A 24,679-nucleotide genomic window follows, 5' to 3' on the forward strand; every position below is an offset into this window, starting at 1 on the left:
GTTGGGGGGCGGGGGACATACGCTGCAGTACTCAGGGCTTACTCCTGGCTCTGTGCTCAGGGATCACTCCTGGTAGGGCTGGGGGGATCAGATGGGATGCTGGGTTTCCAACCAGGTCAGCCGTGTGCAAGGCAAGAGCTGTACCCACTTGACTATTGCTCCTGAAAAGCCGAAAGCAATGTTAAGAAAGAAGGACCTGCAGGTACCACACTCCTGATGGCGAACCACATTAGAGCTGCAATTATCACAGAATATGGCACTGACAAAAAACAGACACAGATCAGCAGGAGAGAAGGGAGTCCAGAAATAAGGCTGTGAATACGGTGTCAATTTTCAACAAATGTGTCAGGAATACACAATTGGGAGGTCCATCTCTTCAATAAATAGTGTTGGTAAAACTGGAAACTACATGCAAAAAGAATGAAGTTGGACCAATATCCTATATATACCATACACAAAACTGAACTCAGAATGGACTAAAGACTTGACCCAGTCAGAGTGATAGTACAGTAGGGAGGGCATTTGCCTTCCACGCAGCCAGCCCAGGTTCGATCCCCAGCACTCCAAATGGTCCCGTAAGCCTGCCAGGAGTGGTCCCTGAGCACAGAGCCAGGAGTAAGCCCTGGAAACTGTCAGGTGTGACCCAAAATCTAAACAAACAAACAAAACTTGAAGCCATAAACTAGAAATTTCCTTGACTTTGGTCTTAGTGATGACATTTTTTGGGGATTTGACAACAAAACCGAAGACAACAAAATAAAAGATAAGCAAGCAGGACTAACACCAAATAAAAAGCACCTGCACAGAGAGAGAAATCATCAACAAAACAAAAAGGCCACCTACTACTGGCGAGGACATTAGCAAGTCACAGAGTCGATAAGGAGTGACATCCAACACAACAGTGGAACACCACTTTGACTTTTAAATGGGCAGAGGACCTTAACAGCCCATTTCCCAAAGACTATCCACAGATCGAGAGCAGTGCTCAACAGCACTGATCAGAGCCACCTCCTTAAACTGTAACCAAGAGTCTTTAATGCTGGGGCTGGAGTGATAGCACATCGGGGAGGGGGCTTGCCTTGCACATGGCCGACCAGGGTTCAATCCCCGGCATCCCTGAGCCCACCAGGAGTGAGCCTTGAGCGCAGAGCCAGAGTAACCCCTGAGCATGCCCCTGAGATGAAGTTCAATGACATTTTTAAGGGCCAGAGAGATAGTGCAGTGGGCGGGGCATTTGCCTTGCACATGACCAACCTATATCCTGCACCCCATACAGTCTCCCAGGCCCCACCAGGAGTGATCTCTGAGCATAGTCAGGGGCAAGCCCTGAGCACTGCTGGATGTGTTCCCAACCCCCACCCCACCCCAATGTCATTTTTACCACTGCTCGTGGTTGAAGAACAAGGTTTGGGAAAACTGCTACTCAAACCCCCCGACATTCAGGATGCTGAGACTGAGGCCAGCTGACAGCAGCTGCAACGCTCATTCCACAGGAAGACGGAGCCCCCAAAGCCACAAGCTCAGTCTGACTTGCGTGACACCCCTATGCATCCCCCTCCCCTCCCCTCCATCCCCAGCAGGCTGTTCTCCCAACTGCTTCCAGGTCAAAGGCTCAGGTCAGACCCTGGTGCGGGCGCCTGGCCCCTCCCTCCGGTCCCCACTGCAGGACCCGTGACTCTCCCGGCATAGGAGGCTTCTGTACTGCATCGGCTTTGCGACACTTAGAAACTCGTCTTGGGCCTGGCCACGCTGCCGGCTTGCCACTGTCCCCTTGCCCAGGGGGTCCATTTGCTTTGCTCTGGTGTCCTCTGAGCAAGTGCCCGTGCAGGAACAATCGAGCTGACCACTGAAGGGTGACGCTGACAGGCGTCAGGGGGGGCGGGGCAGCGGTCACAGGCAGTTAGCACAGGGGCCGGGGACCACAGCCCCGCCTGTTTGTCTCACCAGGAGGACAAGCAGCCAGGGAGGGGCCCGCACAAGGGCAGCAGGAAGTCGAGGGGCTGGCGGGGAGTGGGGAGACAGGGGAGGGGCTCCCCGAGGCCCAGCCCACTCGGGAATGTGGGCTGGGGGGTCAGCGGGCCAGGTCTGTAGCCTCCCTTGTGGGCGGCCCCTGGGTGGGGGGCCGCCCCTCCAGACCTGTCTCTGCTTCCGGAGACCAGGAGCAAGGCGTGGGGGGTGGGCACGCGGGAGGCCTTGGCGCCAACCCTCGCACCAGGGTCTGCCGTGAGCCCGGCCCCGAGCCCCCAGAATGCCGGGTGTGTGCACCGCTCAGCCTCCTGGGGAAAGGAGCAGGGCAGCAGCAGACAGGGCTGCCCCTGGCACAGATGGAGGGTTCTGGAAACAACCACGGAGGGGCCTTCAGAGGCGTGACAGGTAACGGGGCTTTGGAGGAATTTGCTGAAAAATCAATTAGCTGAGTGAATAACTCCCTGGGCCCCACGGGACCTTCCTTAAACAAGGCCAGGGATAATCCGATTCAGGGCCAGGGGTGGGGGAGCCCCCACGGGCCAGCCCCCCGAGGCCTCCCAACATACAGGCTCGGCCAGCTCCTTGCAGAGGCCCAGGCCAGGGGTGCTGGTGGCCGGCAGCCAGGATGTCCTCTGCGTCCGTCTCTCCTTAGCGCCTGTCCGGCCTCCATCCCATCCCATTTGGGTCTCACGGACTGATATTTAGATTAAAGAGATAAACAGGGCCGGGAGCACTGAGGCCTGACAGTCAGAGGGAGTCGCAGCTGTCAATCACGCCCACTGACTCGTCCTTGCCACATTGCGGGTCCCTCTCACCACAGAGCCGGGAGAGCAAATTAAAAGGGCCCTGAAGTGCAGCTTAGGCACCCCCAGTTGGGCGGGGGTGGGGTGTCCGCCAAGGAAGGTGGGAGGGGGCTGGGCGAGGATTTAAGTGTGTCTAGTCTCCCTGTCCCCTCCCCAAGCTGCAGATAAAGAATTCAATTTTCTTTTAAACGGTGGGGAAATTGGAAGAGATTTTGCTCTGTTTAAGCACAGCTGGAGCCTCCCGTCTCTGGGGACCGGAGAACAATGAGATCAATTAAGATGCCCGAGGTGAGAAGTGTCAGAGGGGTGGCTGGGGGGGGGCGGCAGGGACACCCTGGAAGGTGAGGCTCCCCTTCCCAGCCAGGCTCCACCCGTGGGGTCCGGCCAGCACGTCCCAGACTTACTAATAACTCGTGCTGGCAATTTCCGACCACGGCTTTTTCAACTTGACAGAATCAAGTCAGATCAGGGCGCTGGGAAGCAGGCGGGCTGGGGCGGGGCGGGGAGGGACGGGACGGACACTGCGGGGACAGCACAGAGCCTTGGCACGCAGGTTCCGCACTCCCCCACCACAGCATTTTTGGGGTGCAGGCCTGCACTCTGAACTTGCCCTACACTGCTTCCTGGCTGTGCTGAGACATGATTCTCCCTTCTTCAGGGAGGAAAAGGGTGTGCGTGTGTGTGCATGTGTGCATATGTGTGTGTGTGTGGTGTGTGCAGGAAAGTGTATGTGCATGTGTGTGCAGGAAGCGTGTGAGAAAGGAAATGTGGTAGTGCAGGCCCAGATAGAGAAGGGGACACCTAGTAAAATGTGGTTGGGGACCCCGAGCGAGAAGAGAGAAGCGTGCTGAAAGTAGACTAGAGACTGAACACGATGGCCACTCAATACCCCTACTGCAAACCACAACACCCAAAAGGAGAGAGAACAAAATGGAATACCCTGCCACAGAGGCCGGGTGGAGTGTGGGGGGGAACGGGGAGGGTGGAGGGATACTGGGTTCACTGGTGGTGGAGAATGGACACTGGTGGAGGTTTGGGTTCTCGAACATTGTATGAGGGAAACACAAGCATGAAGATGGGTAAATTTGTACCTGTACCCTCACGGTGACTCACTAATTAAAAAAAAAAATTAAAAAAAAAAGAAATGTGGTAGTGCGGGAAACGTGTGTGTGTGTGTGTGTGCGTGTATGCACGGGTGTGTGTGCATGGGTGTGTGTACAGGAAACATGTGTGTATGTATGTGTGTGTGCAGGAAACGTGTGTGTGAAAAAGGAAATGTGTGAGTGCAGGAAACGTGTATGTGCATGTGTGTGTGTATAGGAAACATGTGTGTGTGCAGGAAACGTGTGTGAGAAAGTAAACGTGTCTGTGTGTGCATGTGTGTGCATGTGTGTGTGTATGTGGGAAACGTGTGTGCCTGTGTGTATGTGTGCGTGTGTGTATGCATGTGTATGTGTGTGTGTCTGTGTGTGCAGCAAAGACCCAACCCAGGTGTGTGCAGGGGTGGAGGAGCCGGGCAGGCCGGCAGCTCAGCTGTGTTCTGGAGGGGCAGGTGGGAATGGACGCGGGCACCTGCAGGCCTGGGAGAAGGGCGAGGCCCTGAGGGCTGCTGACAGAGGAGGGCAGCGTGGGTTCTGGAATCTTCCATCTTGCCCCAGCTCCATGCACTGTTGGTCTCCCAGCCCCCATGCTGCCTGTCCCGCCCCCCAGGGCTCCCTCCAGCCCCTCTCAGCGTGTCACCCCAACATTCCTGCCCAGAGCCTGCCCAGTGGTCTGCAGACCCAGGCGGAGGACTGGGCGCCCCGGAGCCCACAGCCTGGACGTGGGGGTCCTATGTCCGGACTGGGACCAGGGACCCCAGCACAGCACCCTGAGGCTGAGCCCCCGGGCTGGGCTGTGTGCCCAGGGCCAGCCTCACCATGGAGGACTCAGCGGGCACTGGGTTGACCCTCGCCAAGGCCAGAGAGGAAATGTGACTGGTCAGTGGCCCAGAACCCGGGCCTCAGGGCTCCTGGCCAGCAGCGTCCCCCCTGCTCCTCAGCCCTGTGAAACCAGGTTCCAACTCCGACCTCTGCCCCGCTGAGTACTTCAGGGACAGCGCTCACATGCCCCGGGCCTCAGTTTCCCTACGAATCCTCCAGCCACATGGCTTCTGTCATGCTGTGACTACTGGGACCCCCAGAGGTGGGGACCCCGAGGCAGAGAGGGTCTCGGTGGGACTGGACGGGACACGAGCCCATGTGGGCTCTGACAGGAGCGGGGGAGCAGGAGGGAGGGGGTGCAGGGCATGGCAGGAGGGGCTGGGGAGACGAGGGGGGGCAGGGTACAGAGTCTGGGGTGGAGAGAGCCTGGGTTAGCTCAGACGAGGGAGGGAGGGCGGGCGGGCTGGAGCAGGCACAGGCTGGAGACTGGGCGTGGGGTGCTGGCCACGAGCAGGAGGGGAGGCGAGGCGGGGTAGGGCGGGGTAGAGCAGGCAGAAAGCCTGGCCCCGCTGGGCCTGAGCTAAGAGAGGTTCTGCATCTCTGCACGGGGCCTGGTTCCCTCTGGGCGGAGGGGGGTCTGCACGTCTCCTGAGCCTGGATTTGTGTTGGTCACTCCGTAGAACCAAGAGAATCTCAGGAAGGGGTGTGGGGGGAGGGTTGGGAAAGACCCCCCAGCGTCCACCAACTCTCCTGGGTTCCTCCCGCCCAGAGGCTGTGCCCGGGGCCTCGTGGGAAGGCCACGCACAGCTCAGGTCACTCCCTGGATGAGGCTGGTCCACCACCAGACACGCGAGGACGAAGCCCCCGGCTGCTGGAGACACCCTTCCCCGTGAGGGAGCAGAGAGGGCCCCGCCCAGCCCGCACCCCTGCTCCCACCCGCCTCATCCATGGCGCAGGGAAACGCTGGTGCTTCTCCTGCTAAATGGAGGGCGTCTCACGGCCAGGGGAACCGACACGAGCACTGTGACGGAGTAGAGACACGAGACGCTGCCGGCCAGACCTGGACGAGCTCCTGGAGCTCCACCCACCCCCGTGGCAGCTGGGCCACACGTCCCTCCTCCCCGGGTCGAGTTAGGCTTCCTCGGCCCCTGCAGGAGTCTCACTTGGTCACTGACAGGAACCAAACCAGGACAGCCCTGGAGAGGACGCGAAGACCAGCCGGACGGGGCCCAGGGGTGCAGGACCTGAAGCCGGGTTGCAGCCAGAGGACAGAGGCCACAGAGCTGAGGCTCTGGGCAGCACGTGCCCCGCCCCTGGACTGCACTGGAGCCACGTGCCTGGGACCCAGGGCCCACATGCAGCCCACCAGAGCAAACTTAGGGACCTCCCACCCCCCCCCAGGCCCAGCGGGGGCATCCGCATCGGCACGGGGGCAGGGCTGGGTGAGGGCTGAGGGGAGGGGGCCCCAAAGACCTCGTGCCGTGCTGGGACCCACGGGGTCAGCTGCGGGTGGCTGGGGCTAGCCCCGGTGTGGCCCTCTCGGGCCGCTGTGGAAAGAACCCTGACACCACGGCGCTCTCATGGGGACGCTGAGCAAGTTGCTTCGCCTCGTCCAAACTCAGCCGCTGGCCGGGAAAGAACCAGCATCAACTGGGTGGGAAGCAGGCGGCACAGTGAGTGCCCGGCCCGGCGGCACTGGGATGGCTGCAGGGTCCCAGCAGGCCGGGGAAGGCTCAGGGAAGCATCTGCACCCCGACGGCCTTTCAGACGGCTGATGAGACGGGAAGCCAGGGACCAGGCCCCAGGGCGTAGCACAGCCTTTGAGCTTGAGGTCCCCAACACTCCCCCCGCCCCCCCAACAGCAGAGACACGGGACGAGGAGGGCCTCCACCCCAGACTGGGGATGTGCAGGGAAGCACAGTGGGGAGCATCCGGCGGCGAGCCCCAGATGCTGGCCCAGAAGCGGCAGGCCCTGCCCGGCCGTGGGTGCCAAGTTCAACAGTTCCTGTTCCTTCATCACTTCCCCCTGACGCAACTGCCCATGAAACATGTAATAACGTGGCGGGAAAGGTTGGGGGGGAGGAACTGCTCTGTCTCTGAGCAGCTGAGGCCGGACAGGGGGCGAGGGGGCGGCTGTGCCGTGTGGCTGCAAAGCTCACCCGCTGCGTGCTGGGGGTAGGGCACGGATGGCGGCAGGGACCATTGGGGGCAGCTCGGACCCCTTGGCAGTCTCCAGCCCCCTTTACAGATGAGGAGACGAGGCTCTGCCTGGGGTGAGGACAGACCAGCACCCAGCGAAGGGAGGTCGGGCCCCCGCCCCCCAGGCCCTGCCCGCCTGACATCCCCAGCCCTGCCCTGGGGCTGCGGCTCCACCGTATGTGAGATGTCCCCAAAGACACACACCCCGCAACCATCCCATATCCGCACAACTCCGCAGGGGGGCTGGGACTGGAGAAGGAGGGCCAGCCGCACTGGGACGGGGCGGGGTGCTGGCTGAGCCGCCCAGCAGGGGAACCCCTCTTCTGAGCCACAGACCCGCCCGATGCCCCCGCCCTGGGAAGCCCATCTGAGCACACTGACCCTGGGGCCACCCCACCTGGGTTGGGACCACCACCCTTGGCACCAGCAGCCAGGCGGGAGGCTGTCCTGTTCCCCATCTCCCCACAGGAATCAGGGCCTGCAGCGGAGGTCCCAAACACCCACTAAACCCAGATTTGACACAGAATCTTTTGCCCATGGGCCCTCGAAAGGCCCCCAAAGGCCCTTCACCCCGACACGGGAGGGTGGTGGGGGAGGAAGGGGTCTCTAGTGTTGCTGGCGTTTGCTCTCACTGAGTCTTTTTTTTTTTTTTCTTTTTGGGTCACACCCAGTGATGCACAGGGGTTACTCCTGGCTCATGCACTCGGGAATTAATCCTGGCTGTGCTCAGGGGACCATATGGGATGCTGGGAATCAAACCCGGGTCGGCCATGTGCAAGGCAAACGACCTACCCACTGTGCTATTGCTCCAGCCCCCTCACCGAGCCTTTAGACCAGTGTTTCCCAAAGTGTGTGACAACGTCACCCCGGGGTGCCAAAACCATCCATAGGGCTGCAGTGGCCTCGGGTACAATTGAGAGCACTTCCTGCTCAGGGGCCCTGAGGCCTCAGTGGCACTGGGTGGAGGCTGTTGGGGGGCAGCGAGCAGAGGTCATCTCTGTGCCTCTGTCCCAGGCGAGTGGCTGCAAGGCCAGGAAGTGTCGCCGGGGAAGGGCCAGGGAAGGGCAGTCCCCACCAGCGTCAGCAGAGCAGACACTCTCCCGAGGCGACCAGGAGCTGGCTCTGCTAGGGGCTGCCCCGGGGCGGGCACGCAGGGGCAGTGGGCAAACGGCAGGACTCTACTCGCGCCCCTGCCGAGGTTCCCGTCTGGGCTGGGGCAGCCACAGCTGTTGCTGGCTCGCTCTGGCCTTCCTCCCGGTCCCCTGGGAGCTGCCCTGCCCTACTCCCCCACTCCACCAGAGGGCGTCTGATTCACGGTTGGCAGGAAAGCACCACGCAGCTGGGTCCAGCAGCCTGGCCAAGGAGAATCAGGGCTGAGTGTTTCACCCTGCAGGGACTGATACGGGGTCAGAGGGAAACGTGGGGTGGAGGTGGGCCCCCTCGGCTCAGAGCGGGGGTCAGGTTCCTGCCAGGTGTGTGCTCTGATGCAGCCGTGCCTGGACTCTCCCGTATGCTGGCACCTGTCAGGGCGGAGGCGGGGGGGCAGAAGTGCCCTCTGCTGAAGCCCCTCCCTCCCAGGGCCCTTTCCACACGGCCGCCGGACTGGCGGGCTCCATCAGGATGCGTACCAGCGTCTGGGGGGCGGCGGACCCCCCCTCGCAGGACTCGGGGGGCAGCTCCACGGAGCCTGGAGCCCGGCGGGGGCGAGGGGACTCACCAGCACGGTCAGCACCGAGGTGCCCACGGTGACGTTCTCGTACAGGCTGACGTTGTAGAGCGGCTGGCTGAAGACGGGCCGGTTGTCGTTCTCGTTGATGAGGGCGATCTTCACCTTGGCGTAGCCCACGTGCTCCGGCACGCTCTCGTTGGCAAAGAGCTGTGTGGGCAGTGAGGACGGCTGGCGCTCAGCCCTCGTCCCCAGACGCCCCCCGCAGGGCTGGGTCTGTCTGGGCTGGCTCACGCCTGCTGCTATTCGCTGCCCCTCCCCCCTCACACCCCACCTTAGCCTGGAATCCCGCCCTCCCCGCGGGGCACGAGGGGGGCTCACGTCAAAGTCGTAGCGGTCCACGGTCTCGTAGTCCAGGGGGATGGCCACCCGGATGCGGATGTCCGCCTTGCCTTGCACAGAGGTGGGGGAGATGATGAAGTGGTGGGAGTTGTTGCCCACGAGGTACACCTCGAACATGCTGTTCAGACCCTGGGCGCGGGGTGGAGAGACTGGTCAGGGGCCCGCGGCAGAGCCCACCCCCTCGGCGCTCTTGCCGCCCCCACGGCCTCTGCATGCCCCACAGGGACACCCAGAATACCCCTGCATTTCCCACGGCTCCCTGCCCACGCAGGAGGGACCTGCGGGGGAAGGGGTGCGGGAGGAGGGGAGGAAGCAGGCTGTGGGCCCGGATGGGGCAGGAGGGGCCCCACTGCCGAAGGCACCAATCAACCAACGTGCCAGCACACTTCCTCAGGAGCCGAGGCACCCGACGGCCGAGAGCAGCGTGACCCCAGGCCCTGCCACGCCCACGGTGTCCTGTCCTCTTCTCAGGGCCCCACTTGTCCCCAGAGAGCACGTCTGTCACCGGTCTCTGCGTCAGGAGCCAGCCCAAGGCGGGGACACAGGCAGGCCCGGGGAGAGTGCTGGTGGTGATCCCTCAGCTGTGCCCACTCCCCTGTCACAGCCCTCTCTTCTCTGCAGTGCTCCCAGGACACCCAGGGACCAGCCCACCCAGGCAGGCCCAGGATGGAGTCTGCCCTGGAACTGGGAGGCGGCTTCTCCCACCTGGGGTCTGAACAGAGAGGGCGGCGCCGGGCTCTCTAGCCGTGTCCTGCCAACGTGGGGTGTGACAGTAGCGGGGGTCTCGAGCCCCACACCTGGAGAGCTTCCTGCCGACACCCCACTTCCTGCCACGGAGCATCTCGTGGGGGTCCCGATGTGCCTGGCGCGTGGCAGCCGCCAGGGACGCCAACACCTCTCCCTCCGCCCTGCAGGCCTGGGCCACTCTGCATGGGGGGGCGTGATGCCCCCTGTCACAGCCCCCATGCCTCCCCGCCCCAGGCCCACTTACCAGGTTCTACCCGTGGGAGCATCAGACACAGCACAGGAGAGAGAGAGGAGCCGGGTGAGAGGAAGAAGCAGAGAGAAGCGTGAGGCAGTGGGGAGAGACGGGGAGCGGCCCTGAGGGGGAGCGTGAGGGCCAGGAGGGGCAGGGGCAGTGTCCCACGCTCTCCTTGCCTGCAGGGAGGGCCCGGAGGCAGAGAGTCGCCCTGTCCTCTTCTGAACAAGGAGCTCAGAGACAGGCTCACAGAGGGAAGGAGGAAGGGGAAGCCAGACTGGGGGGCCTGGGCGGTGTGTGTGAGTGTGTGGGGGTCCCGTCAGCACTGGGCAGAGGAGCCCGGGGCCAGCCGGGTGACCTGTGAGCTGCAGTTCCCCGGCAGCACGGATCAGAACTGCCCGTGGAGTGGCCTGAGCAAGGTCGGGCCTGGGGGAGGGGCTGGCAGTGGCGTGGGAACCAAGGTGTCCAGCCAGGAAGGTGGTGGCCCGGCAGGGGGCGGCACAGCCACAGCTGCAGAAGCACTGGGCACGGAGCTCCCGGCGGGCACACGAGGCCCTGGGCTCCATCCCTGGCACCACACACTCATATGCATGCGCACACTCACACACACTCACACAGTCTCACACACACATACTCACACACACACTCACACAGTCTCACACACACATACTCACACACACACTCACACAGTCTCACACACATACTCACACACACTCACACAGTCTCACACACATATACTCACACACTCACACACATGCACACCTACAAATCGGCTCACACACACACATAGTCTCATACACACTCATTGTCACACACCACACAGCCACACATACTTACACAAACACACATGCACCCACAGTCACACACACACGCTTACAACAGGCTCACACACTCACATAGTCACAGTCACACACAATCACATACACAAAGTCACACATACTCACACATACACACAGTCACACTCACATATACTCACACATTTGCACACATTCACACACACTACTTCCACGCTCACCTGCTTACACATGCACACTCAATCACACACACACTCACACACACTCCCATGGCTACAGGGTGCCCAGGCCCAGATCTGGGGGGTCAGAAGCTCGTGGGTAAGTCCGACACTCAGTTTCACGTCTGCTCGGACCCCTCCCCCCTTCCCACTGCCTCCCGCCACTGCCAGGCCCCACAGGCTGGCTGCAGTGTTGTCACTAGTGCGGCGCGGGTGGAACTCACGGCAAGTGCGACCCCCAGGCCCAGCGACACTAGGTGGAGAACCACAGGGCAGGGCGGTGCGTGGGGAGCGGGCTGGGGACAGTGAAGAAACCGACACGCGAGACTCAGTGGGGGGCATCCGGACAGAAGGACAGAAGGGAGCAAACCAGGTCAGCGCTTGCCTTGCACGGGGCAGCCCACGTACCCCCTCGCGCCACCTATGTTCCCTGCACAGCCAGGAGTGACTCTGAGCCAGGACGAGGCTCTGGGCCTGGCCTGGATGCCCCCGCCCACCTCCAGGCCATGCTGGGGCCGCCACCGCAGGTGGGAAGGACGAGAGCTGGTCACATCCCGCCTTACAGGACCTGCGGCAGCCCTGGGTCTCTGGGAATAAGGGCTGCTCCTCCTTGGTCTCTCTCGGGGATCGGCTGTCCTGGGAGCCCACTGTCTCCTGACCAAGGCCCCTCAGGCTCAGCCTGCCCTTCCAGAACTTTCCCAGGATTCCAGTTGGATTAATGCTCTGTGTGTGTGAGTGTGTGTGAGAGAGAGAGACAGTGTGTGTGTGTGAGTGTGTGAGTGTGTGTGAGAGACAGTGTGTGTGTGAGTGTGTGTGTGAGACAGAGTGTGTGTGAGTGTGTGTATGAGAGGGAGTGTGTGAGTATGTATGAGTATGTGTGAGTGTGTATGAGAGAGCAGTGTGTGTGAGTATGTGTGTGAGTGTGTATGAGAGATACAGAGTGTGTGAGCGTGTGTGAGAGAGACAGAGTGTGTGAGCCTGTGCGTGAGAGGGAGTGTGTGAGTGTGTATGAGTGTTTGTGAGTATGTGTGTGAGAGTGTGTGTGAGACAGAGTATGTGAGCGTTTGTGTGAGTGTGTGAGTGTGTGTGAGAGACAGTGTGTGAGAGTGCGTGTGAGTGTGTGAGAGACTGAGTGTGTGTGTGAGACAGAGTGTGAGTGTGTGTGAGACAGTGTGTGTGAGACTGTGTGAGTGTGAGAGAGTGTGAGTGTGTGAGTGTGTGTGTGAGCGTGTGAGAGTGTGTGCGTGTGTGAGAGTGAGAGAGAGAGAGAGAGAGAGAGAGAATGAGGCTGGAGAAACTGGTGCAGAGCGCCCCCTGGAGGCAGCCCTGGGTCTACCCCGACAGCAGCTTCCACTGACCAGCATGGGTGGGTGACGCCAGTGTCAGTTCATCCCTTGGGAGAGGAAAACAGGCCTGCGAGGGTGCTGGGCCAGGATGCCAGCTCTGGCCTGTCTGTCCCAGTGCCTCGCCTGTGCCCCCGGCACACGGACAGCAGAGGGCAGGACAGCGGGGCCTCTGGGGACGGAGCTGAGGGCCAGACTGGGCTGGCGAGGAGGGCGAGAGGGTGGGGGGTAGGCAGGGTGGAGGGGCCTGTCAGCAAAGCAGGCAGGGCGGGTCAGACAGCAGAGCGGGGCAGCGGGCAGCCCCAGACCAGGCCCTGTTCTCTGGCAGGCCCGGCTGCGGTGGGCGTGGGGTGGGGGCTGTTCCGTGGCGGGGAGACAGAGGGGGCCGGGGAGGCAGGAGGCCTGTGGAGCCGTGGAGGGGCAATTCTGTTGGGAAGGGAGATAGAGGGGAACATCAAAGGCTCCCTGGTGCGCGGAGAGGGGCTGGTGGATTAAACCCTCTCCCGCTGGGCGATGAGATGGCTGATAGCCGCCAGCCTCGTCCTGGTCCCGGGCTGAGAGGAGCCGGCTGGGAGCCGCTGGCCACTGGGGGGCTGCGGGAGCTCCAGCTTTATGCATGCACGGGAGGGGGAGGCTCGTGGCGCCACGGCTCGCTCCCGGCGGGCTCCCACCCGGCTCTGCCGGGACTGAAGCTGCCCCCCGAGACGCAGCCTGCCAGCCCCTTATCAGCGGCTTCCAGAAGGGGCTGCCTCCCGCCCCCGCCCTCCGCTCCCCCAGACTCCAGGCCCAGGGCAGCCTTGAGAGGTCAGAGAGGGACTGGCCAGTGTGCGGGCGGTGCTGACCCTCCACCTGGCACCCGTGCCCCTGCTCTGGAGCTGGCCTGTAGAAGCCGCTCACCCCTCTACGTCTGGCCCTGCTCACCCCAACCTCAGCACCCCTGCAGATGGTGGCACCCCTAGGAGCTGGGCAGGGAGAGTGCAGTGGGGGCGCGCAGGGCAGTGGACAGGCTTCGCTGCTCTAGCTGGGCATCACCACGGTGACACCCAGAAGCCTCAGTTTCTCTATCTGTGCAGTGGGGACAAGGCTGACCTCTGGGCTGAGAAGCTGTGGCTGAGACTCCCCAAGGCCGGGAGCCCTGTGGGGGTTTGTCTTGCGGCTCCCGATGCTAGGGGACCCCCGAGGACCCCCCACCCCGACCCTGTGGGCTGCAGTGTGCCATAGAGGGCACGGGTCAGGCTCACCCAGGGCAGGGTGGGCTGGGACAAGGGGTCTCTGTTGGGCAGGGGGGCTGCCAGCTGGGGACTTGTGACACTACCGGAGCTCATGCAGACGACGTGCTCGGGACTTTAGCCAGTCAGGACAGAGCCCCAGGCCCAGGGGCTCAGGATGGAGGGCGGTGGGTGCTCCAAGGGCGTCTGACGGCAGAGTCTGGGGTCACACCCCACTCCAGAGTCATGCCCTGCCCTTTGCAACAGTGGGATTTTGCACTGATGAGTTTTTGGTTTGTTTTTGAGCCATGCCTGGCAGTGCTCAGGGATGACTCCTGGCTCTGTGCTCAGGGGCTCAGGGGGGCAGGTGTGATGTTGGGATTGAACTGGGCATGGTCAACTGCAAGGCCAGTACCTTAGCCCCTGTATGATCACACCAGCTCTGCGCAAGTGATTTGGTCCCCTTAGGCCTCAGTTTCCTCATCTGCAAAATGGAAAGAATAAGGGCCTGATAGGGCCCTCCTGTGATTCCCAACACGTTGGCAGACACAAGGTCTGGTGGGGAGGGGGCTGGTTCCTAGAGCGGGGGCAGGTGGGGAGGGAGAGCTGGATACGGGTAGGGCAGGGGTCTCCCTGAGCAACAGTGGGTCTGATCTTCCCACAGAAATATTCCTTATCATGCTTCTGCGTAGTTAGCCCCGACCAGACAGGCCAAGGTGGACCCTGGCAGGTGGGGGTGCCCCCTGCTCACCCCGAGCCTGTAGCTGCTCCTCCAGCAGTCCACATCTGGGGGGGGTCCACGTTCCCCGGGCCCCACCCGCCTCTCTGGGCCCGCTGAGCCTGCTGGAGTGTGGCGTCCGGAGGGTGCCGGCAGGAGTCACATGGGGTCCTGGCTGTCCTCCCAAGCTCTCCTCGCCCTGCAGCTTTCCTGGCCTCCAGCAGGGTCAGGGGGGGGGGAACAGACAGGGAGACCCCGGGTCGGGGAGACCCCCCTCTGCCTCCCTGGAGCTCGGCCTTTCTCTGGCGTCCCCGGCGAGACAACCCAGGAGCCCATCTCTCCGGGGTGAAGGGCCACTGCCCACGTTTCAGACTCAGCCCCCCTCTGCCTCCCCCCCCACCGCCTGCTCCCTAAGCTCCTCGGACCTGGGTCATTTCCTCTGCATCCGTCACTCACTCTTGTGTGACTGGGCCAAGCCCTGTGGTCCTATGGCACAATGGGGGGCTTGGGGGTGGTTCCCCGGGGGCCCACCAATGCCTGCCGGGCTGTTTCACGGTGCCTGTTCACTTTTTATTTTATTTACCGGGTTTGGGGGCCACACTTCGAGATGCTCAGGACGACTCTGGCTCTGTGCTTGGGGCTGGTCCCCGGGACTGAACCTGGGCCTTCAGCATGCGAGCACTGGCCTGGAGCCCTCTCCAGTGCCCCCCTGGAATGCCAGCCCACTCCCCAGCCTCAAGACCTCTCCCCAATGCCTTCTCTGCCATCCTTGCTCCCTTCTCCCTGCTCCCTCACTGCTTAGCTGTCTCTGGGCCTCCCTCCCCTGCCCCGGTACCTTTCTCTTCCCAGTCCTCTCCCTCCTTCACCCCCTGCCTCCTTCCCTTGCTTCTCCTTCCTGGGCTCCGGTTCCCCCACCCCAGCCAGCCTCCCCTCCCCGCCCCTCCCCCTTATCTGTTGAATTCCTCAAGCTCCTGCGCAGACCGGATCAATCCCAGACTGCCTTGCCTTCAGCTTATCTCTGCTCCAAATGATTGATTTTCCCTCTTTAGGAGTAATTTGCTGGTGAATTCCATGTATTGCAAAAACCCCTGTGAAATCTAATTCAATCCGATTGGCAGCTGGCACTCTGGGGCAAAGAATACAAGAGAGCTGTCGAGTCCCGGCCCAGACATCTGGACGCCTCCTCCAGGACGAGAGGGGCGCGCGGGGCGGGCGGGCGGGCGCTGCTCCCCTGGACTCGGACCCGGCCTGGCGGGCCCCTGAGCCAGCTCCAGCGCTGGTGGCAGAGGAATCCGAACTGCACACCCAGCGGCTGCACTGAGGTAACCGAGGGCCGGCTCCTCTGGGATCCCATTCCCCAGGTGCAGGCCTCGGCCCGGAGCACTATGGGAACCCCGTCCTTCTGGGCCTTTCCCGAGTGCCCCCTGGAAGTCCCGCCCTCACCCAGGCCCCCGAGAGGCCCAGGCTGTGGGCAGCGTGTTCTGCCCCCCTGCACCCAGCCTGTCCTGCCAGGGCCTGTCTCCCAGCCTGCGAACAGGCTACCTTCAATCGGGGGTGCTGGTCCTCACTGGCGGGGCTGTGGGGACTCCGGGGTACCGAGTTCTGCAAAGTGTGTCCCCAAGGGCCCAACAGGGGTAGCCGGCATGGCTGCCTCGGTGTGGAGGCCCTAAGGGGCTGGGCCGTTCGCCCCTGCCCAGGCTGCACTGATGGAAGGGAAGGCGCTCGGCCCCACAAGGGGCTGGGATGGAGGTGCCGCCTGGCACAGCAGGACCAACCGCATCTGCCCCAGGTGGCACCAGCTCTGTTGGTCCCGCTGGTCCCATCTCCATGCACCAAACTGTCACATCTGGTGGCATCTTAGGGGACCCAGGGCCCTCTCCGGGGCCAGGGCGGGCTGAGGAGTCCCAGGGGCTCCATCCCTCACCCCCAGCCCTCAGGGTTCAGGCCGGGCCGCGGCTCCTCCCTTGGGCGGGCCTGTATGGAAGGCACAGCCCACAGGGCAGTCTCTCCTACTGTGGAGTCCGAGGACCCACGGGTGGTGAGAGGGGGGCGTGTCCTCAGCTGTGCAGGGAAACGCAACCCTCTCCCTGCACCCACCGCCCGTCCCGAGGGCCACCCACTGCTGCCCTCCTCCTGGGGCCCTGGGACTGTGGTCTCCCCACCGAGGGCTGGGGGTGGGGGAGAGGGGGCCGCAGGACGGGGCGCAGGGCGGTGGCGGCACAGCCGGAGCCGGGGGTCTCGCAGTTGCCCGGCTCTATTTACCATGCCAGAACTATTCTCCTGCTCCCACAGAGAGAGAAATGTGTGGTGACGGGCAGAAATCTGCCCGCTGGACGGGAACTGGGGGAGCACCGCGGCCAATCACACCCGCTTACACTCCGGGCCTCTCCAGCCCGGGGGCAGGACGCCGACAGCCCTGTGGCCTCAGCGCCCCGCCCCCTGCCCTCTGGGGCTGCCCTTCCCAGAGGGGCACCTCATGGCATGTGTGAGCTCTTGGGAGCAGGGCAGCCCCGGGAGATGGCCGGAGTCCCTCAGTCACCGCCCAGGACGCCTCCAGGTGAGCCCCGAGCACACCCACCCAGGCCTGCCCTGACCCCTGGACACAGTCCACACCCTCAGTCCGCACACGATGGCCAAGGGTGAATGGACGAAGGAGTATGTGCATGGATGGCTGTGTGACCCCACCGTGGGGAAGGGGAGAAAAGGAGAAGCAACAAAGACGGATGCTGAGGGAGAGACCAAGCAGGGGAGGGAAGGAGGAGGGAGGGTAGGGGAGGAGGAGGGAGGGAGGGGGGAGGGGCGGGTAAAGATGGCACCAGAGGCTGGCCACTGCCCAGCACCCCCTCCTGTCTTGTTCAGCCTGTCCCCTAGCTGCCCCTGAACTCCTGCAGTCCCACACTAGTGTCACCCGCACCCGCCTTTCCTGCAGACCCCACAGCTGTCTGCAGTGTCACCTTCACCTCCAGCCCACCCCTCAGGCCCAGGTAAGCCCCTAACGCGTACCCAGGAGCACCCAGAAGCACTCAGGAGCACCCAGGAGCACTCAGAAGTACCCAGGAGCACTCAGGAGCACACAGGAGCACCCATTTGCCCCTGAACTCTGGCAGCTGCCCAAGGGCACCACAGCCACCTGCTTATGACAGTGAGCAGCAGGGGAGAGGGAGGGGCTGCCTGCGCCCATGGGCCACGGGGTCCCACATGCAGCCGCTCCAGCTCTGGCGGGGGTGTCGCAGGCAGAGACTACCTCAGTTCAGTCACTTCCGTGGAATGAAGGGATGTGTGGGTGCAGCCCCCAGAGAGGTCCGGCTACCACCCGAAGGCCTCTGGGTGCCCCCTCAAGCCGTCCCTCTGCACCCCACAGCGGGGGTGGGTGCAGCCTTGAGGTTCCCTGCACTGGCGCGTGGGGCCCCGTGGGTGCCTTTGCTGAGGCCGCGGGTGTCTGAGCCAGTGCATCCCGTGTCCCCCCAGGGGTTGAGCCCCCCGGGGCGCCAGGGCATGAGGGCAGGTGCAGGAGAGAGCCTGGTCTCCACACCAGAAGAGAACCTGGCGAGCCTGCGCTGTAAGCGCCAGTGGGTTTGGACTTTCTCTAATGAGGGCAATTAAAAGTCATTATGCTGAAAAGAGGAAAGTAAACACAGACACGTATGCTAATTGTGCTCCTGACTGATGCTGCCTGCCAAGCCGCCAGCGACAGGGCTGCACCCCAGTCCCAGCCCCTCTCCCTCCTCCCAGCTCCCCCTGGCTCCTCCTCCCCCCCACCCCCCACCCCGCTGGTGGCTCCTTTTCAGCTTCTTTCCTCTCAGCACCCGTCCCTGGGCGTGACCGGGGGTTCTGCTCTGCTCCTGGGCTCCCCGTGACACTTCATTTCTGTCTTCGCACCGTGGCACTCGCCAAATCTGGCCCAGAACATGAGGGGTCCCACCCCAGGGACCTACTCCCTACTCCGGGCCTCACACACACACTGCGGCCCGCAGCCCCCCGGGCTGTCTGGCCAGCTCGTCAGACTGCCCCTCAGCAGGCCTGCGGCTCCCGTCTCAGCAAATAAGGACTCTATTTCTCTAGAAACTCAGGCCAGATACGCAGGGAAGTCACTCTCAGTCCCTCAAGGACACACAAGCACACACACACACACACACACACACACACGCTCACAAATACAGTTACACACACGCATGGGCCACACACATTCACATACAACACACACACTCATATACAGTTACACACACGCATGGGCCACACACAACACAACATGCTCACACTCACACACATATGCACATACAATGCACACAACACTCAGATACACATTCACACACATAACGCACACAACACTCATACACATATTCACACGCGCAGATACACACAACACTGGGCACACATCCATACGCAACCTGCACCCCCAGTACCCCTGAGCTTCTCCTCCCCGCCCGCTGGGTGAGAGGTGCTGGGGTCTGGAGGTGAGTCCACCACAGGAGGGACCTCCCACCGAGTCCCTTTATCTCCTTGAGGAGAGGAAGGGTGGTGGGCTGGAAAACTGGATTATCATAAGTGCAGGAAGAAACCCGTAGGGACGCAGGCGCAGCCCACTCCCCACCTCCCACCCCCAGCACTTCCTGGCTTTGGCTCCCGGTTCAACTTTTCTGCACGGAAAACAGGAAGATGGAGGGAGGAGGCCTGCGCCCGGGGTCACAGGAGCCGGGAGGGCGTGTGCGGGGCAGCGGGGACCCTCCCGGACGGGCCAGGACTCTGGGGGTGAGCGCATTCGGGGTAAGGGGGGCCTGGCTTGGTACTCAGAGTTGGCGTCCTGCCCCCTCAGGATTACCCCCGCCCTGAAGAGCGCGGCCACTAGGCTCCACTAGGCTTCCCTGCAGGTTTCCCCTCCAGAGCCCACCCCGAGCATACGGAGACGCCCTCACTGTGTCACTAGGCATGCAAAACCCCACAGGAAATAACTGCAGCTGCAAGTGTCACAACGGGAAAGTACGCAGAGCCCGAGAGGCTCCGTGTGTGAAGCCGCTGGCCGGGAAGGCTCGGCCAGTAACGGCAGCTCTGGGAGCTCTCTGGCAGGACCTGACAGAGGAACTGTGGAGGGTGTTGAAGGAGCTCGAAGAAACAATGGGACAAACCACCAGTGAAAGGATGTGGGAGCAGAGATGAGGAAGTTACAGGTATGACGGAACTGAGAAACTGGTCGGTGAAACGAAGACGTCCCGTTAGGCCTCCGCAGCAGAGCGACAGCTGGTGAGGACAGAACCACTGGCTCCAAGAGGAGGTGAAGGAGACTCCAGGGGACAGCAGCGGCTGGGGGGGGAGGACGCCCATCTCCCCTGTCTCTGCCACAGGACACACAGGAGGGCGCATTCACAGGGCCCTGGGAGCAGAGAGCCTGGCGCTGGAGGACTGACCCCAACGGAACGGGCGTCAGACTGCGCCTCCATGCTCCCACCTCACCCAGGCTGGGCCAAGCGGACATGGGGCCGATTCAGTCAGTTCTGAGGGGACGCTGGGCGCCAGGGAGGCAGTTAGAACGGGAATCTCCAGAGAGATAACAGATGAACCCAGGGCCAACCTCGCCGTACCCCCGGCCCGAGCATGCAGTCGGGTGCCCCCAGAGCCACCACAACCGCCCCGCCTTCCACCCAGCACCATCTCCCCCTGCCCTGCAACAGAAGCACGGCTGTGACACTTCCCTCTCACACGGAACCCACTTGGGACTCCTGCTGCGAAGCCCCAAACTCTGAGGTGGTTTGATTCCCCCCCCCACACACACATTCCTGATAACAATTTAATTAACCCTAGCTCCAACCACGTTGTCCCACAAAAACTTACAAAGGTAGTCGGGGTGGAAAGGAATCATAGAACCCTGAGCTACAGCCAGAGGGCCTGTGATACTGCTAAGTTGCCCGGAACCCTCACACAAAACTCCAAGCAATGAGGGGTAAACAGCAGAATCGGCAGGGAAGCTCCAGCGGGGAAGGAAGACGCAACGCCTCGAAGCGTTCCTGTGGCGGGAAGGCCTGAGGGAATCCCCTTCAGCCTGCGACACACAGCGAGAGGATGAGGACTGTAGCCGGGGAGACTGGGTCAAGAGTGGAGCAGAGCGAGCCATGGGCCTTAGAGATGGCGTAGGGAGGATGTTCCACAAGCTGAAATCATCAACCTACAGCTCGTTCGTTGGTGAAGCACGAGGAAAGCAGAGCAGCCACACAGTCTGCAGTGACATGACTGGAACTAGACAACATCATGTGGGCGAAGTCCGTCGGAAGGAAGGACAGATGCAGAAAGATCTGCTTCAGATATGGGACTTAAAGACACACAGTAGGGCAGCAACAAAGCTCCAAAGGCAACACAACGGGGGCGGGGGCAGGGAGGCTGACCCACAACTGAGTTGTGGGGGAGGGGTGAGTGAGGGGAGCTGGGTTTTTATTAGGGGAAGGAAATGGGTACCCATGTGACGTTGGAATTATGGCCATGAGAAACATTATTAACAGCACTGTAATCCAAAAAATAAATTTGTTGGGGGCCGGAGCGATAGCACAGCGGGTAGGGCGTTTGCCTTGCACGCGGCCGACCCGGGTTCGATCCCCGGCATCCCATATGGTCCCCCAAGCACTGCCAGGAGTAATTCCTGAGTGCAAAGCCAGGAGTAACCCCTGAGCATTGCTGGGTGTGACCCAAAAAGCAAAAAAAAAAAAAAAATTTGTTTCCATTTTGTTTGGGGCCGTACCCGGCAGCACTCAGGTCTTACTCCTGGCTCTGCAGGCGGGTCACTCCCAGCAGTCGCTGGGGGACCATGTGGGTTGCCGAGGATTGAACCCGGGTTGGTCGTGTGGAAGACAAGTGACATATCCACTGTTTCATCGCTCTAGCCCCCAAAATTAAAAAAAATTATGTTATTTTATTTTATTATTATTTTTTTTGGGGGGTTACACCTGGCAATGCACAGGGGTTACTCCTGGCTCTGTACTCAGGAATCATCCCTGGTGGTGCTCAGGGGACCATATGGGATGCTGGGAATCAAACCCGGGTCGGCCGCGTGCAAGGCAAACACCCTACCCGCTGTTATCGCTCCAGCCCCCCCGCCAAAATTTTTTTTTAAAAGTATGCCAGCAAAAATGAGAAAACTCTAATCAGAAATGACAGAACTGAAGAACTTGAGAGGTGAAATGAACACTGGAAGGAAGGCCCAGGCAATAGAGCAATAGAAAGACAGCCGCTGCAGGGAAAGACTAGTCGGTTTCAATGAGATGTGAGAAACCTACAGAGATCAACAAAATATGTGTGTGTGTGTGTGTGTGTGTGTGTGTGTGTGTGTGTGTGTGTGTGTGTGGCGGGGGGTGGACTCAAAATCAATGATCAGGACACGAGAGAACTATGGGATGAATTCAAGAGGAACAACAAGAGTCAGTGGAGTCCCGGAGAAGAGGGAAGCAATTCTGATGAAGAATCATTAGTCACCACTTGCTTCCACAATCCAAAATTGCTGCCAGACCCCCGGCCCAACTCCACCATCTCAGGATGGTCCTCACCAAGGTAAAATCTGCTGAAAATTCGGGTATGAGGGATTTGTGACTAAAATCTCCAGGCTTTCTCAGAGTTGGAGTGGGCTACCTCCCCCCACTTCCCAATACTTCTGGCAGCACTGGCAGGCACCCCCACGAACCAACTCCAGCACCACCCTGTAAGTTCTACTACTGGGCTTGCTCCAGAGACCCATAAATAATTCTCGAAAGAGGTCAAAATCTACATTTAAACTTGGACCTGCACAAGGCTGAACAGACCAGGGAATACGGGAGGGGGCAGGTTAGGCTGCTGCCCGCCCAAGCAGAGCCCCCTGCAGCTGCTTGCTTCCACAATCCAAAATCACCGCCATGCCCCTGGCCTGACTCCACCGTCTCAGGACAGACCTTACCAAGATTCTGGCATGTGGGCTTTGCGACTGAAATCTCCAGGCTTTCTTGGGGTTGGGATGAGCTACCTCTCCCCACCTCCCTGTACTTCTGGAAGCCTCGGCAGTCATATCCACACCACAAAGCTGCCACCCAATTGAAAAGCTACTCCAGCCTCACCATCCTGATAAAAACACCTAGTGCTCTGAACAAACACCACGACCTCTTAGCACCTGTACTGCAAACCATAATGCACAAAAGGAAAAGGAGAGAGAGAGCAAGAAGGAAAGTGCCTCCCATAGAGGGAGGCTGGGAGGCCCCTGGGTCCCTTCCCAAATAATGTTGGGGGATGATGGGAGAGAAACAGGGGACATTGGTGGTGGGAAATGTACACTGGTGGAGGGATGGGTACTGGATCATTGTATGACTGAAACCCAATTATGAACAGTTTTGTAATGTTCTATCTCACGGATACTAGAAAATTATTTTTTTGATTTTTTAAAAAGTGGGACTGGGGGCTGGAGCAATAGCACAGCGGGTAGGGCATTTGCCTTGCATGCAGCCAACCCGGGTTCAATTCCCAGCATCCCATATGGTCCCCTGAGCACTGCCAGGAGTAATTCCTGAGTGTATAGCCAGGAGTAACCCCTGTGCATCGCCAGGTGTGACCCAAAAAGCAAAAAAAAATGTGGGGCTGGCATGATAGGACAGTGGGTGGGGCATTATTAGCCTGGCATGCGGCTGACCCTGGGTTCAATTCCCAGCATCCCATATGGTCCCCTGAGCACCACCAGGAGTAATTCCTGAGTGCATGAGCCAAGAGTAACCCCTGAGCAATGCCGGTGTGACCCAAAAATAAAAAAATAAATAAAAATAGAAAAAATAGTAATGTGGAGTTCGTGCCCAATTCAATCAGCATACTCAATGGCTGGGAAAAAAAAAACAGCAGTACTCCTACATAAAAAAAAAAAAAAGAATCTTTAGTCGAAGAAATCCCACATTGTAAGTTCCCAGCGTTGAGGGAAGCACCCAGATTTAAGAGGCCCTGGGGTCCCAGCCAAAGGAGACCCACACAGAACAGACATTTGGGATGGTGAGGGGGGTCTTCTGTCTTTTTTTGGTGATGTGGACTCCTCTGACAGCCCCTGGGTCCCTTCCCAAATAATGTTATTTCTATTTACTCTTTGAGACGTTGGAGAGCCACCATCCTACACGTGCAGGGCGAGTGCTCTACTGCTGAGCCACACCCCCGGCCCCCCGAATAATGTTCTTCCTGCACAAAACAAAGTACATGAACTCGCAAGGTCTAGTACTTATTCCAATAGACTGTTACCAAAGACTTCTTGAAAGGGCATTAGACACCTTCTCCGGATGGAATCCCGGCGACACTGGGCAGCAACTAACACGGCTCCAGGATTCGGGACTGGGACAGATCCGAGTCGAGGGGGCCACTGGAGTGGGGCGGCGCCAGCCCAAACCCTGAGTGGTCCCGGCCGCCGGAAGTCACGCCCTCGACCCACCCTCGGCGCCATCTTGATGCCACAATCCACAGAGAAGCGGCAGGCATTCTGGTGAGCAACGCGGCCCGGACAATGCTCCGGACCCGAATCGGGGCCAGCAACACCGGGGGGCCGGAAGGAGGAGGTGCCGCCAGCACACCTTCTCCGGATGGAACCCCGGCGACACTGGGCAGCAACTAACACGGCTCCAGGATTCGGGACTGGGACAGATCCGAGCCGCGAGGCCGCTAATGCGGCCACGCGACCTTTTCTAAAACCTGAAAACATACAATGTTTGAATGGAAAACTAATTATCAAATGCCTGCTTATTAGGGTTATCTTGTTTGGGGATATAACTCCCACAACAATAATGAGTTTTGTGTTGAAATATGGAACGTAATCAAGGTGAAGAGAAAATAAAGTGAGGTTCATCAGTTATACAGTTGGGATGGGGGGCGGGGGGTATACCGGGGATTTTGGTGGTGGAATATGGGCACTGGTGAAGGGATGGTGTTTGAATACGGTATAACTGAGACATAAACCTGAGAACGCTGTAACTTTCCACATGGTGATAAAATTTTATCACCATGCCACAATCCACAATCCACGCTGTAACATTCCACATGGTGGCATGGTGATAAAATTTTTTAAAAAAATAAAGATTTAACAAAAAAATAAAATAAAATAAAATAAAATCATAGTGGCTAAAATAAAAAAAAAATAAAATACAGAAATCCAAAACCGTGTGGCCGTGATCATGGCCGCATGACTTCATATCTCTTCACAACAGGTCTGACTCTCGTGGGGAACTCCTAACAATAATAGTGAGGTTTTTGTTGAAATATTGAATGTAACCAAAGTAAAGAGAAAGTAAAGTGAAATTTATCAGTTCGGGGGTGGGTGTGGGTTTTTGGTGGTTTTTTTTTTTTTTTTGGTGGTGGAATATGGGCACTGCTGAAGGGATGGTTGTTTCAGCATTGTATAACTGAGATTTAAACCTGAAAGCATTGTAATTTTCCACATGGTGATTCAATAAAAACAAAACAAAACAAAACAAAAAAAAAGAAAGGGCAT

At 60.0% G+C, this 24,679-nt stretch overlaps 1 protein-coding gene across 1 annotated transcript in view; it reads right to left on the reverse strand.

Annotated features, from left to right (window-relative positions):
* LOC101540238 (cadherin-23) overlaps positions 1 to 24,679 on the reverse strand; it is a 299,164-nt gene that overhangs the window by 67,904 nt on the left and 206,581 nt on the right. The window contains exons 12-14 of the mRNA XM_055132130.1: positions 9,952 to 9,957; positions 8,940 to 9,089; positions 8,610 to 8,768 (exon numbers count right to left, since the gene is read on the reverse strand). Of these exons, the coding sequence (XP_054988105.1) occupies positions 8,610 to 8,768; positions 8,940 to 9,089; positions 9,952 to 9,957 (315 nt within the window). The remainder of the gene's footprint in view (positions 1 to 8,609; positions 8,769 to 8,939; positions 9,090 to 9,951; positions 9,958 to 24,679) is intronic.

Source organism: Sorex araneus, chromosome 3, assembly GCF_027595985.1.
Source record: "Sorex araneus isolate mSorAra2 chromosome 3, mSorAra2.pri, whole genome shotgun sequence".
NCBI classification, from domain to species: Eukaryota; Metazoa; Chordata; class Mammalia; order Eulipotyphla; family Soricidae; genus Sorex; species Sorex araneus.